Genomic DNA, 15,266 nt, shown 5'->3' on the forward strand with positions numbered 1-15,266 from the left:
AAACGAGTTTCTGACAGATGTGGCCCACCGGTCAGGACGGCAGCCGCGCTAACGGCTAACGGCGCTCGCCTGCCGCCCGTTAGCCGCGCGTGTCGGTCGGCCCGGTCGGACCAGGACTAACCTGGCCGACCGGCTCCCTCGTCTTCCTCGCCACCCCACTCTCCCCCGAGCTCACTCGCTCACCCCCTCTTCATTCATGGCGGCGGCGGATCGAAACTCCGGCGCCGAATCGCTTTGAGGAGCGCCCCCCGACGTGCTGGGCGGCGGAGATGCTGTCTTCGTTGAGGTTGATAACTGGCTTGGCAGCAGTTCCTTTGCGGTGGAAAACCAATCCCAGCCTCAATCTCAGCCGTCCCAGACGATTGTGAGGCGGCGTGTAGCAGCAGCGTCGAAGAGAAGAAGCGCAGCCCGAGGCCGGTGCAAGCTTCCTTGTCCTGCTGGCAGCGCGAGGTATGGCAATAGATCTATAAATGTTTTTCTGAAATCATGATATATAGGCTAGTTGCATAGTTAGATTTCCATTAGAACCATGTTTGAGCATAGATAGAAATCTGTTTGGAACATTAACAATTTGTTTTGTTGTGACTGAATCCAAAATGTCAGAAAATAGAAAACTTGTACTGTCAGATACTAAATATTGTGCAGACCATTTAATTATAAATTTTCCAATTTGTGTTGCAGTATTGATGACCCAAAGTGGGAAATTTGGTTCCATTTCTTAGCCAGAGAATCTGTGTGTAGAAGAATTTACCAGTCAGACATATCATTTTTGACTATGGTTTCTCTTATTCGGAGTGAGGGCTATGGAGCTGATGATTATATGTACTATGTTATCGATGAGGAGAAAGGAATAGAATGTATGGAGCATCTTGGTTCTGAACATGATGTGCAGCAAATGTTAATTCACTTTGAGAAGGAAACGAGTGTGAACATACGAGTTGTCAGGGCAGATGAGCCATGTAATGCAGATGAAAATAGAGATAGTTATTTTGCTCAACATTGCATTAACACTCAACAAAGTTGCACAAAGTTGGTGGATGCAGTGAGTGACAGAAAGGATGAGCTTAAGCAAAGTAGTCTGCAGATGGAAGCTGACTTTAACCATTTTGAAGGTGACACTGATGTGTCTGAATTTCTTTCTGATGATGCGCAGTCAGGTCCAGATGACAACAATGTGCAATTACATCCAGGTTCTCCCTCAGAAGAAGAAGTTGCAGAAGTAGATACATCAGTGGTCCAGAAACTTAAGCCAGTCAGAAACCCTGGTCCAACCAGTAGATCCCACCAAGAGGTTGAGAAAGAGGTAAAACCAGACTGGTTTCCTGAAGCAAATGAATTTTGTTTTCCTGGTGATGTTGGCATTAGTGATGAAGAAGAAGAGCCTGAAGGAGCTTTCAAACTAGCAAGTGGCAGGAAGAGAGTGTTGAAGAAGACAAAGGATAGGGTATGGTTCAATGAGAAGCTTCCAGATCCACATGAACAGTTTTGTAAGGGATTGTGCTTCACCATTGTTTATGAGTTCAGAGATGCACTTAGGGATTTTCACATCAGGACTCTGAGGAATTTCCAGTATCACAGAAATGCACCTGATAGGATTATTGTTTGGTGCTCAGAGAGAGCCCATGGATGTGATTTTCACATCAGTGCATCTAAGATAGCTCATGAAAAAACTTTCTGCATCAAGAAGTGTGATATGCTGCATACTTGTGGAGCATGTGCAGAGACTACAAAGGTTACTACAAAGTGGTTGTCCAAATCAGTACAACCAGCATTGAGAGAAGACATTAGATCTCCTGTGGATGCATTAATAAAGAAGACTAAGACTAAATTCTCAGTTGATGTTTCAAGAAGTGTTGCCTATAGGGCAAGGAGGAATGCTGTTGGTGTGGTGCAGGGTGACCACAAGCAGCAGTATTTGAGGCTGAGGGATTATCTTCAAGCTGTTCTTGATACAAACCCTGGGAGCAGGTGTATTGTCACAACATTTGTTGACCCAGAAAACCCTGCACCCACTCCTAGATTCAAGTACATGTTCTACTGTTTGGCAGCTTCAAAGGAAGGGTTTCTTAATGGTTGTAGACCATTTATAGGTAAATATTTCCTGTCCTGGTTGTGTTGTACATATTTGTGTGTCAATTTCCTTTGGTAGCTAATGTGTGACTCCATCCAGGGCTTGATGGATGTTTCATCAAGTTAACCACTGGACAACAAATTCTTGCTGGCACAGGAAGGGATGGCAACAACAACATCTACCCTATAGCTTTTGGTGTGGTTGACAAGGAAGATGGAGACAGTTGGACTTGGTTTTCAACTCAGTTGAGATGCTGCATTGGTAGTGGCAACAAATTTGGAACATACACAATAATATCTGACAGGCAAAAGGTTAGAAACTAAATCATTGAACTTAGTTGATATAGTAATTCACTGAATTATGTGAGTGTGTTCATATGTAGATCTATTTTGTGAATGTACAGGGTTTACTTAAGGCAATAAATGAAGTGCTCCCTGATTCACCTCAAAGATTCTGTCTTAGGCACATATATGCCAACTTCCAATCAGCTGGTTACAGAAGCAAAGAACTAAAGAAGTGTGTTGACAAGGCTAGCTACTCTTATACTAGACATGGGCATGAATTAGGGATGGCAGAGCTGAAAGCACAGTGTGAGGATGCTTGGAAATGGCTTAAAAATATAGAGGTCTCTGCTTGGGCTAGGTATGCTATGGACCATACTTGCAAAACTAGATCTAGTTGTGAACAACCTTAGTGAAGTCTTCAACAAGATGATACTTGATGTTAGATCCAAACCAATAAGGACAATGTTTGAAGGGATCAGGACAAAGCAGATGATCAAGAGGCAACAGACTAGGGAGAAGCTACAGACTTGCAGGTGGACAATCACACCAAATTACTCAGAGATTCTTGAGGAGAATAAAAAATATGCCAAGTACTGCCAGGCTGACAGTGCTGGTGAAACAATTTGGCAAGTAACAAGCAAAGAAAAGCAATATTGTGTGGACATGGCAACCTGCACATGTGACTGCAAGAGATGGAACATGACAGGTGTACCTTGCAGTCATGGCATATCTGCAATGACAAAGCAGAAGCTGCATCCTGAGGACTATGTGTCTGAATTCTTCAAGAAGCCATTGTACATGGAGACATACAAAGCAATTATTTACCCTGTCCCTAGTCCAGATTGCTGGCCTGATACAAACACTCAAGACATTCATCCTCCTGTGTTTAAAGAAAAGGCAGGCAAAAAGCAGACAGCAAGGAGGAAGGGAGAGTTTGAAGTTCCAGCTCCAAGAGACACAAGTAGGATGGGCACTATCACATGTGGAAACTGTGGTTTGGAAGGACATAGGTATAAAACATGCAACAAGACTCTGAAGCCTAGTCTTCAGATGAGGAAAAACAAACACCAGGTAATAAGAAAGCTTGGAAAAAACATCAAACACTTTTGAATGAGTAGACTTTTAGAAACAAATGTTATGTTTGACATGCAGGAAAACAGGGCAGTTTACTCTGATATACCTGCTGCAACAACCACCTCAGTCCCTGTTGCAAGAGGTAGAAGAGGAGCACAAGCTGCATCTCAACCAGGTCCTTCTACTTCTGCACCAGGCCCTACACCAAGAGCTAAAAGAGGTAGGACTGCAGGTGGAGGGAGGACTCATGGATTCACTGCACCAAGAGCTGCAACCACTTCTGATATTCAAGTTGGGAGCAAGAGGAAGAGGACCCCAAGCTCAAAATTGGCAGACTACTTCTACTGTAGTGGTAACTACTGAAACCTGATAGCACTGTGGTTAGTTTTATGCGCACTATCTGAATTTGTTGTGCACTTTTCTAAAACTGTCGTGCACTTTCCTGATCCTGTCATGCACTTTTCTGAACCTGTTGTGCTATCTGAACCTGTTATGCAGCTTCTGAAACTGTTGTGCAGTTTGTGCTTTTGTTTCAAAGCGTTTTTGACCTTTTGTTCACTTAACGGTGGAAATGGGCCTCAGTTTGGACTCTCATATTGGACCACAGTCCACAAGCCTGCGTAGGTGTCTATAAAAAGACCCTAACATGTCCTTCCCCTGACCACTAAAACCCTAGCCGCCAGCATCACTGCAACCCTAGCCTAGCCACAAAGATGGATCGAAGCTTAGGAGAGGTTGTCGATGACCTGGAGGAGAGTTCTAGAGCAGCAAGAAGGGCCGCAAGAGTAGAAAGGAGGGGTCGTAGGGCCCAGGCACGCGAGCAACGCCAGAGGCTGGCTGCCACGATTATGGCAGCCCGCAACTCCCTCGACATGATGCAGTTCAAGGAGGTGTTCCCAGATGGAACAATCATCACCAATGATTTGATCATTTGGTGGGCTAGAGATAGGGCAACCTTCCATCGGTACCAAGTCACAAGGACTAGGTGGAGGAGAATCCTTGATTCTGCGTCTGAAACAGGTCCAGGTTCAGTATGAATGTATGAATGTATGGTCTGGATTTGTGCGCTGAATTTGTGCTCTGAATTTGTGCTCTGAATTTGCGTCTTTAGTTTTCTGAATTTGTGCTCTAAATGTATGCGCACTTGTATGTGTGGATTTTCTGAATTTGTGTTCTCAATGTATGCGTATGCGCTGATTTTCTGAATTTTCTGAATTTGTGCATGTATGTGGATTTCTCTGATTTTCTCTAGAACACTTTGAACACCGCTGCCTCTGCCCAACTACAAGCACACAAGTTTGCACAACTTTCAACCAACATCAATTAACGAGCACAAGTTTCACCACACAATAACTACTGCCCAACTACCACCCTGTCAACTACTACTGCATAAGTTTTACTTCTCCACTGCCACACTCCACCTCTCTTTAACTCCCCCCTCTTTCTTCAGCTCTACTCACATCACTCTCACTCACCACAACTTCACCTCTCTCAACACCACTGCACTCACCACTTCCTGCTCCAACCATGGCTGCTTCTTCCTCTTCTTCGGACCCATGGCTCAACCCATTCCCAACTGGCAAGGGATGGGTTGACATGCTTTATGGTTCTGCGCGCGGCGACGAAGACCTCTTCGTCGACTACATGAAGGTCGCCACGAGATACATCAGCGTTCAAGGGCTGGTGGATGGAGCAGAGGAAGTGAGGAAGAAGGCGACGAGTGAGGAGAAGCAACGCATGGACCAGCAGTATGGAAACCAAGGTAAGGGGATCATGCCAATAGATATACTGCTATGGGCAATGAAAGAGGCGGGATCCGCTGATGCTGGGCAGAGGCAGCGATGGGCAGACTACCACTACGTCGCTCCAGCACAATCTACGGCTGAAGCAAATGCAAACAAGCACTAAGATGATGACGACGACCTCCAGATCATCGCACCACCAGCACTGCAGGCTCGCCGCCGCCCTCCTCCCATCATCTTCATCGATGAAGACAAAGATGACGAAGAACAGGAGGTGCAGATGCTGCCAAATCATCCTACCAAAGTGAAGCAGGAGGTACGACGCTCAGGCCGCTTAGCAGGGCAGGGATCCAGGGCAGGCGCCTAACTGAAACTGAATGTGAAACTGTCACATTCAGTTTCGTTAGTCTTATTCAGTGTTGGCTGGTTTCAGTTATCCTCAAACTATTTACTGCTATCTATCTATCTATGTACTGCTATCTATGTTGCATCCTCAGACAATTTGTGTTATCTATGCTACCTCCTATGTAATGCAAGTTTCAGTTTCAGTTTCAGTTTGTTTGGTGTTACCAGATTCATTAGCAACAACTAGCTAGCAGCAACAAATTGCAGGTAGAGATATAACAACATCTGAATAACATGGTTCAGGGGGCATTACAAATAGGATTATCTTAGAGCATTACAGATCAGGGGCATGACAGCACCCAACAACACAACCAAAATGATCTGAAACCATAGGCAGTTAATAGGGGAGTAGTTCATATTAAGATGCATATCTGCATTAAATTCTAGTAGTAGGCCAGTTATATATATAGGCCTCATATTCACTTACCAACCATAGGTACCACTTCACTCCTCCATGACAACTTCTTTTATCTTGTCTAGCTTCTCTTTGCACCCATGACCAGCCTTCAAGAGATCAGCAATGATATGCTCCAGCTTGTTCTTCTCTTCTTTAAGTAGGTCTCTCTCCACTTGTATCTCCTTCATGGCTTTCCTGGTGTTTTGAATGATATCAGCTTGACTCTGCAGGATGCACCTCTGTTCTTTCTTGAGCTTAAGCTTCTCCATTTGAACCTCAATCTTTGCCTGCTCCACAAGCTGATGCTTCTTCTCCTTAAGTTCATTGATTGCCTGGCTTGTAAGACCCATGTCATGGGATCTCTGCCCATCCTGGTAATCAAACAGCTTGGATACATCATCCACAAGCTGACTGTACTGATTGCCAAGAGAATCCAGCTCCTTCTTCAGTTTCTCAACCTCTATCTCATGAGCCTCTTTGTCTTGGACTCTACCAAGGTTCTCCTCATGATACATATCCCAGAGCTTGGTTAAGCACCTTTGCAAAATTACAGGCCAAGGGGCATCCACCCACTCTAAAACACCACAGTTCACACCATCCTGAAAATTTAATTTACAGTGGGCTTTATTCTTCATTAACAAACAAATTCACAATAACAAATGAGAAATGCAGCAGCATTATTCAGAAAAGAACAAAATGAATCAATCACAGCCATGACAACTTGGTTCATTACCTCAGTTGCACATCCTATGAATCTTCTGCCTGTGTCAGTGCCTTCAAATGCCACAAATTTGCCTGCCCTCTGCCTGTGCAGGATGCACCTGCGGTCAGATTCAGTGACAAGCCCACAAAAGTTTGGATATATCACAGTATCCGGAGTTTGCTGCAGCAGGAAACACATATATATCAACTACACCTCCCATATCTGAACTTAAATGGAGAAATCCCAATCCTTCTTCAAACCCTAACCCTAACCCTAGCAGATGAGAGGAGAGAATGAGCTCACTTACGAAATACTCCATCAGCAGGCCACTGAACTCGCTCATGTACTCGTCATCGTCAGAGGTCTCGTTGCTGTTGGGCCACGACGGCATGGTCGCGGCGCGGCGTCGCCTGAGTGCGAGAAGAAGAAAAGAAGCAATGGAGAGCAGAGAGCAGAGGAACAGAGTGGGTGAGCGAGTGAGCTCGGGGGAGAGTGGGGTGGCGAGGAAGACGAGGGAGCCGGTCGGCCAGGTTAGTCCTGGTCCGACCGGGCCGACCGACACGCGCGGCTAACGGGCGGCAGGCGAGCGCCGTTAGCCGTTAGCGCGGCTGCCGTCCTGACCGGTGGGCTACATCTGTCAGAAACTCGTTTAAAACGCTTCAATCAGTCATCAACTCGATATGGTAGTTTTTTGTCACGAAATCAGCGTTAAACTGGAGTTTTTGTCACTTTTCAAAATGTGGTAGTTCTGTGGGACGGTTACGTGAAATGTGGTAGTTTTTTGTCAATTACTCGACGACAAGGACATGGAGGAGACGCTGCTGCGGCTCATCAGCCGGGTGCTCGTCGAGGAGAGCCAGCTGCTGCCGCTCGACTGCAAGCTCGAGTCGCTGCCGGTGGCCGTCCAGGACGGCATGCCCATGCCGCTCGGCGTCAAGAACTGATCCATCCATCCCTGCTGCATTGCCATTAATTTGGGGATCGATACCTTGTTTTCTGATTTGCTTGCCTGATATGCTGGTGTGTAGTCCGTACGAGTTTGGGTAGGGCGTCCGTGGAAACTAATTAAGGATGAGGTGTTCGAGCCGAACTCGATAGTAGTAGTAGTATTGACTAATTTGTGCGTGTCGTCCGTCTGGCAATGGCGAAGCTCGCTGTATCCTATCTATCTATTGATTGACGAAAAGAATAGTACATGAGTTGATCCGACGAATGTCAATTTCAGCCGATCGATATTGTCTCAAATGTGCTGCCCTGCTAGCTGCCACTACTTCGAATATTTTCTTCTTATGTTTTTTTTAGGCAATTTTCTTCTTATGTAAATGCAACATTTGTACTAACTAGCAGGCCCGTGCATTGCAATGGACGGAAAAAATACCACACGCTCTTAATTTACAGAAAATGGTCTATAATCTCATAATTTGTAGCTACTGCCCAAACAAAGATGATCTTAACCTACAAAAGTGCAGTTCAAGATTCCACAGGTATTCTATTTCAACACGGCTTGCATATAGACTTAATCCGTACAAAGGAACCAGCAAGTGATCATGCATATTCATGTTGTGTGTGAAATGGGTATTGTTAAGAGCCGGTAAAGGAAAACGACAAAAACAGACGATGACACATTAGCACACTATGGAGACCCGTGCATCATGGGCAGTTTTCAGTTCAAGCATCACCAACTTAAGGTAACTCTTGAACACTTTTTTTCACATGCATATTTCTTAAATACATGAAGAATTGTTAAAAAGATATAGGATTTTTTAAGCATAAAGAGAGATTTTTTTGTCTGGAAAAGAACATTTTTGTGTGGTCTCCTGTGGACGCAAGTACTTGCGTCCATATTTCATCACTATTTCTTGTCATACATGTCATAGGTATTGGTCCCTGTTTCATCATTATTTATATCTTGTCAAACATGTCTTTTATTTTATTTTTTATCGTGCATGCCACCTTTTTACTTTTTGCCATGCATGTCCTCTCTTTCTTTTTTCTTATATATAGGAGAATAGCGCAACATCTCATCTTTATCAGATCTCCTCTGCATTTTCTCTTTAATTTCTTTTATAGTGGACATCTCATCTTTATTGGGTTCTTCTTTTATTTGTTGTCATGCATGTCCTTATTTATTGTGTGTCTCTAGCAAATTTATCTTCAATTCTGTGTCAAATCCTGATTTTGCTTAGGTGTTCATCCCCAATCCGAATCACTACCGGTATGAAAGAAAGACGAATAATGCATTATTGATTAAGATTGCATCATAGATAGTATTTTTTTAAAATTAACAGGTAACATAACATCATATTCAGATTCTACATATTTTTCTAATCAAAATTCATATATAACATGTTAAATTCGAGTTCCAGTTTAGAATATATGAGTATTTTAAAAAACTTTGATATTTACTACAGGTTTAATGTCAAAATAATCAGGGTTTTTTTTATAAAATAGCATGACGGACTAAAAATACCTATTTCTTTTATTAGAAGGTATATATAAAGATTATTAAATATAAAACGTTTTGCACATCAATTTGAACTGCAAAGACGTTTTATATTTAGTTTGGAGGGAGTATAGAAGCTTGGAAGGGCAAACAAATTGGAGCGATATCTCCAAACACATGTGTCACGTGGTTCCAACCAACACATCTGGGCGGCAATCTCGCTAGTCTTTCCGAAGCTGGCTTGTCATTGGCGGACAACTTTGTGTGTTTGATTCCATGTGTAACAATTTGACTCATAAATTTAGGACCACAATACCCGACGAACGTTTGTTGGGAGGATTTGATATCTGCGAATGTTTTAGATGTCAATTTTAGTTGTATGAGGTTGAAAATTTTCTTTAGAGATGCATGACACTGAGAAGAAGAAAAACTGCGTCAAAAATGGGCAGGATTTGCCCTCTCCTACCAAATAAATGTAAGCAAACGTTCGCTTGACATCCTCTCCCAGTTGACGTTCGCCAGTTATCATTTTCATGAATTTGCAGTATACGAAAATGACAATTGTTTCGTGCTCACAAACTGATGAACCTCCCTGCACAACTGAAGACATATACCCTCGTACTTGCCTGTGCTTTGTTTACTGTTGATCCGGTCGCCGTCATAGGCAGTTATAAAGAATACTACATCCAACTGTGTACATGTGATTTTGTGCGTTTGTGGTCGGGTGCATTCGCCGTCAACCATTGTTTATAAATGTTTTCCCCTATTTTCCGGAAAAATCATCAGCTGTAAAAGACAGTGTAAGATAGTGAGCTTTTTCGGCCCAACGTGTTTCGGGCTGCAAGAGACCCTGGTGTATGCTTTTCTTGCAACCTGGAGCAGGACAAACATTATTGCACACTAGTAGAATGCTCGTGCGTTGCTATAGACCTTTTTTCATGTAACTTGCCTTGAAATATATTAGATATGGTATACGAATATATTGAAAATAATAAAGTAGTATATATAGTACCAAATGATAGTATATGTGACATATGGGGTAACTACCACCAGGTGGTAGGATGGATTTTCCCTATATATATATATATATATATATATATATATATATATATATATATATATATATATATATATATATATATATATATATATAAACCACCCATATATTAATTAATTGACACAAATGTTCGTATAATCATCCATTACAGCTCTTGCCACGCAGGGCGGAACAGTATTAATAAGAATACCATCGGATCTATTTAGAAAACTAAATTTTGCAATGTCATGTGCCACCATATTCGCCTTCCTGTTAATCTTGGTGATTTTTAAAGAACTTATCATCTTGGAGACACTCAACGCTTCCTTCTTCAAATCAACAAGGTTTGACCTGTCCAGGTTATCATTTGTAAAAACCGAGGCCACAAAAGAGCAGTCTGTTTCCAAAATAATGGGCTTGTGAAGAGTGATACCAATGTAAAGGGCTGAGATGGCTGCTCGAAGTTCCGCTTCCTCAGCACTAAGACAGGTACTAATATAATCCCAAGAAGAAATAAGAACTTCTCCAGAATGATTTCTAACAAGCACCGCGACGCTCGCTGCGCTAATGGCCTCCACAAAACTTGCATCAACATTAATCTTGAGGAATTCCAAAGTGGGAGGCAGCCATGGAACACAAATCCTCTCCACATTACTAATGGGTTGTAAACCATCAATTGCATATATATACTTAAAACATCCTTTTCAACTAGATGACCTTGAGACCCTTGCTGATTATCAAAGGTTCCAATAATCAAAGGTTCCAATAATCAACATGGGTGGATGTCATACACAAGTCAGCGCCTTGCAGTGCTGATTTGGCACTTAAACAAGACATTTTTTTCTCGAATACACGTAAACAAGACATAGTGTTGCTACTTTTTAGTTTAGACAATTCATCGAAGGGCAGCTCCATCCTCCATCATCATGTAATTCTGTAATCTCAACCAAAATAGTAGAAATTAGAAACTAATCAATTGTTGTGAGACAACAGTGTATGGTATGCGTAAGATTTCATGTATGCTAATGACATTAACACATGGATTAAAAATCAAGTAAAGTTGTATATCAAAATTGTATCTCCCCCAAATGTTTCATCTTGAGCTTACTATAACATAAAGGTATTCAATAATTAAAGATTCATAATCATAAAAAAAATAGTAGGAATTCAAGAACGTTCCTTATTCTATAGTGGTTCTCGAATGGCCACGATGCAAAACCAAAAGGACAAGCAAATCATAGTAGTTTGTATGAACATGATTACCATCAGGAAAGAACTTTTTTTTGAAAATTTTCCCTTTGGAAGTACTGACATGCACTTTACTTATTAATCTAAAAAAACATGCACTTTGCCGAGATATGAAAAATTATGATACTGCAATAAAACTCTACGATTGAGTAAAAAATGACCAAAAAGGAGCGCTCCATGTTCCTACATGACCTTACTTTTTAGAAATGTCACAAGCTGCTTTATAAAATGCTTCAAACAACTTACCTGCTAAGAGTACAAAATAGCATCTACTATCTTTTGAGTGTTTGGATTACAGAGCTCACCAGCATATGCATTTGACTCTACGAGTGTAGAGAATGAACTATATATACTAAAGATTCATTACACATGAACCAGAAGTAGAACCAGTATATCCGGTCCTTGTATCTGATGTAACCATGTGTACGTCATTAAGCTCAATATACCTCATTTTTCGCCGAAGTCAAGATCTATTGCGGATCAGTGCAAGCAACTTCACTTTCGAACCTTAGATATAGAATGCAGTCCCTTGTCTACATAGTTGCACAGTCAAAGTTGATTGCAATATTGATGCGTATCTCAAGAGCAACAAAATCATAAGCTTCTGGGTTTTCGCACTTGCCCGGCTGATATAGTTGAAGCAAGAAAAACATATTCAGTAAAGTAAAATGGAAAGTTTTTGGAAAGTAGAGGGCTCAATGTTAAGCAATGGTTTTAGTTAACTATCAGGTTCAACCAGTACTATGCTACCTTCTAATAACCATGGAAGATGAGTCAGGTCTCAATGAGAGATATAGTCAATTATATATTGGTAGTGTGGTCAGCAGCAAGAGGAACATTTAAACAATCAATGTGCCCATTGCAGGTACTCCAATAAATGCAATAAGTAGAATCCAAATAAAGCAACATCTCTAGGGCTGTCTTCTCAAAAATATAAATGGAAGACCAGGTAAACTTTGCAACTGCCACTATACCTTTTATGAAGAATCAATCGTCTATCATACTTGTTTGACAGGTTAGAGGCTACGACTATCATATTCAGCAGACAAAACAATACAATATATATAATAGCAAAAATGACCTACTAAGTACAGGTTGCAAGAAAAATGGAGATATGAGTGGTCAAAATCTTCTGGAAACATGAAGGAAATATGCCCTAGAGACAATAACAAATTTGTTATTTTATATTTCCTTATTCATGATAAAGGTTTATTATTCATGCTAGAATGGTATTGATCGGAAACTTAAATACATGTGTGAATACATGAACAAATATCGTGTCCCTAGTAAGCCTCTACTAGACTAGCTCGTTAATCAAAGATGGTTAAGGTTTCCAAACCATAGACATGTGTTGTCATTTGATAACGGGGTCATATCATTAGGAGAATGATATGATGGACAAGACCCATCCGTTAGCTTAGCATAATGATCGTTCAGTTTAATTCTATTGCTTTCTTCATGTCAAATACATATTCCTTCGACTATGAGATTATACGACTCCCAGATACTGGAGGAATACCTTGTGTATTATCAAACATCACAATGTAACTGGGTAATCATAAAGATGCTCTACAGGTATCTTCGAAGGTGTTTGTTGAGTTGGCATAGGTTAAGATTAGGATTTGTCACTCCGAGTATCAGAGAGGTATCTCTGGGCCCTCTCGGTAATACACATCATAAGCTTGCAAGCAAATGACTAAGGAGTTAGTTACGAGGTGATGTATTATGAAACGAGTAAAGAGACTTGCCAGTAACGAGATTGAACTAGGTATGAAGATACCGACGATCGAATCTCGGGCAAGTAACACATCAATGGACAAAGGGAATTATGTATGTTGTCATAATGATTCGACCGATAAAGATCTTCGTAGAATATGTAGGAGCCAATATGGGCATCCAGGTTCCGCTATTGGTTATTTACCAGAGAGGTGTCTCGGTCATGTCTACATAGTTCTCGAACCCGTAGGGTCCGCACGCTTAACGTTCGTTCACGATATAGTGTTATATGAGTTATATATCATTGAATTTCTCGCACGACCATTCACACACACACGCACACACACACACACACACACACACACACACACATATATATATATATATCAATTTGGTATATACAATTTCTCCTACAATTTGTGGATCATTACAGCTTGTAATGGTATTCTCCTTTGGGATCTATGACCTTATCGAGCAAAAATCCCGCTATTTCCTCTTGAATTGCTCGTACGCAATCCGTTGGTAGGAGCTTATCCCGCATCTCAACCATCTATAAAGAACGAGATCAATACGAATGTACTAGTTGTGTGTATATATATTAAATAATGATGTAAAAGTTGTGAATAGTATTCTGGCAAACGTACCCAATATTGTCTATCATCTTTGGTCCTTTCGGACGTAATAATGTGAATGTTATTGCAAACGTAGTATGCACATAAATTATTCTCCAGCGTCTGCCTCAAGATTTTTACGAGAATAGAATTCAATCAAATAATAATTAATCAAACATTATAATGGTATTGAAACTAGAATTAAAGAGATGGTAGCTAGCTAGTACTACTTAATTAATTACCTTGGGTCGCACCCATTTAAGCTTTTGTTTCCATGGGCCTTCAACCTGTTTGATGAAATTTTCCCAAGCCCTGCCCGCCAGCAAAGAAAATGAATAAAGAAGTTATTAATTAGTTGATATCAGGAAATAAACTAAAGACGCCGACATAGTGCGATAATGATTGAAATTACCTGTTGACCATCCCCTTCACGATTGAGCATTCATTAGTATATTTATATAGTGAGTCCAGTACTTGAACTTTTCCCTCGTCAACTTCAATGATTAACAAGATCCGGTGGAAACTGCATCCTCACACTTATTAACATCTAGTAAGCAAAAACAGAATTTGTAGTACAAGATAGTGTCACTCACCCGAAGTTGGAAGGAAGTAGTATTTCTGGTTGGGTATTTAGTCGCTTCAAGAACTCTAGCAAGCTTCTCTCTGTGTCTTTTCGACCACATTCACGTGACCATATCTCTTGATTAATGGTATTTGGGTCAATGAACTCAATGCCATAGCGTCCAGCTCTTTTCACTTCATACATCTTCATTATGCATAATACCACAGAAAATAATATAGTGAGGATAAATACAGGTAATGAATGAGCACTATAGCTAGCTAGAGACTTAAATTACAGAAAGAAATCACTTACAGACAATAGCAACTGACAATAGATTTATCGAGTGCGTCTTGATTGAATAACAGAAACATTTCTTGAAACTCAACCCACAAATATTTTTCAAGGAAGTAATGCTCTGTCATGACTTTCACCATGAGGGACTCTTAATTGGTCTTTACTTCTCTCAGGTACCATTCATGCAATTCATACATTCTCGTTGATAGAAGCGGGATCTCCTCAGGCTTGACCAGAGGTTGGCCGCGGATATATTTCCATTGTAGTTCCTCATCTGTAAACCCGGGGAGTTCCTCGATGCCTAGGAGTTGTTCAACAGTGATACCAGACTCTTCAGCCTGCCTTCTATGATCATCGGTTATTACCAGCTGATCGGCGGTACTCACATGTGTTTGTACAATGAGTGGGGGGGGTCAATTGCACTGCCTGTTCTCCCAGTTGGGGAACAATTTTCCCGCTTTTTTACAAACTGCTTGGCTCGAGCTCAAGCTCGACTCCTTCTTTTTTTGTGCATGATACGACTTCTTGATAGAGCGCTCATAGTCTGACTCCCTATGCTTGACATCTGGTTGAGCATTATCAATAAAGTGTTGTATGATATGCTCAGGTACTTTCTCCTTTGGCAGCGGGGCCGGTTTCGGTCCATAATAGGCCTTCACTTGGGCAGCCACTTCGGCGTT

At 41.4% G+C, this 15,266-nt stretch overlaps 2 protein-coding genes across 2 annotated transcripts; both read left to right on the top strand.

The window, feature by feature from the left end:
- Nucleotides 1–1,559: 1,559 nt before the first annotated feature.
- LOC123065664 (uncharacterized) lies at nucleotides 1,560–2,512 on the top strand. Its single transcript, XM_044488903.1, has 2 exons — nucleotides 1,560–2,090; nucleotides 2,171–2,512. Exons 1-2 carry the CDS (start codon nucleotides 1,694–1,696, stop codon nucleotides 2,392–2,394), a joined length of 621 nt encoding a protein of 206 aa, XP_044344838.1. The 5' UTR covers nucleotides 1,560–1,693; the 3' UTR covers nucleotides 2,395–2,512.
- A 305-nt stretch (nucleotides 2,513–2,817) lies between these two features.
- Nucleotides 2,818–3,792, top strand: LOC123067577 (uncharacterized). The gene is made up of 2 exons (XM_044490318.1): nucleotides 2,818–3,426; nucleotides 3,508–3,792. Exons 1-2 carry the CDS (start codon nucleotides 2,818–2,820, stop codon nucleotides 3,790–3,792), a joined length of 894 nt encoding a protein of 297 aa, XP_044346253.1.
- Nucleotides 3,793–15,266: the final 11,474 nt, after the last annotated feature.

This window comes from Triticum aestivum, chromosome 3B (genome assembly GCF_018294505.1).
Source record: "Triticum aestivum cultivar Chinese Spring chromosome 3B, IWGSC CS RefSeq v2.1, whole genome shotgun sequence".
NCBI classification, from domain to species: Eukaryota; Viridiplantae; Streptophyta; class Magnoliopsida; order Poales; family Poaceae; genus Triticum; species Triticum aestivum.

What these genes read in the sequence shown, in the direction of transcription:
- LOC123065664 (XM_044488903.1), top strand. Translation starts at nt 1,694, where the DNA reads ATGCTGCATACTTGTGGAGCATGTGCAGAGACTACAAAGGTTACTACA. An exon ending in TGGTTGTAGACCATTTATAG is followed by an intron (nt 2,091 to 2,170) that starts GTAAATATTTCC and finishes GACTCCATCCAG; the next exon opens with GGCTTGATGGATGTTTCATC.
- LOC123067577 (XM_044490318.1), top strand. Translation starts at nt 2,818, where the DNA reads ATGTTTGAAGGGATCAGGACAAAGCAGATGATCAAGAGGCAACAGACT. An exon ending in TGAGGAAAAACAAACACCAG is followed by an intron (nt 3,427 to 3,507) that starts GTAATAAGAAAG and finishes TTTGACATGCAG; the next exon opens with GAAAACAGGGCAGTTTACTC.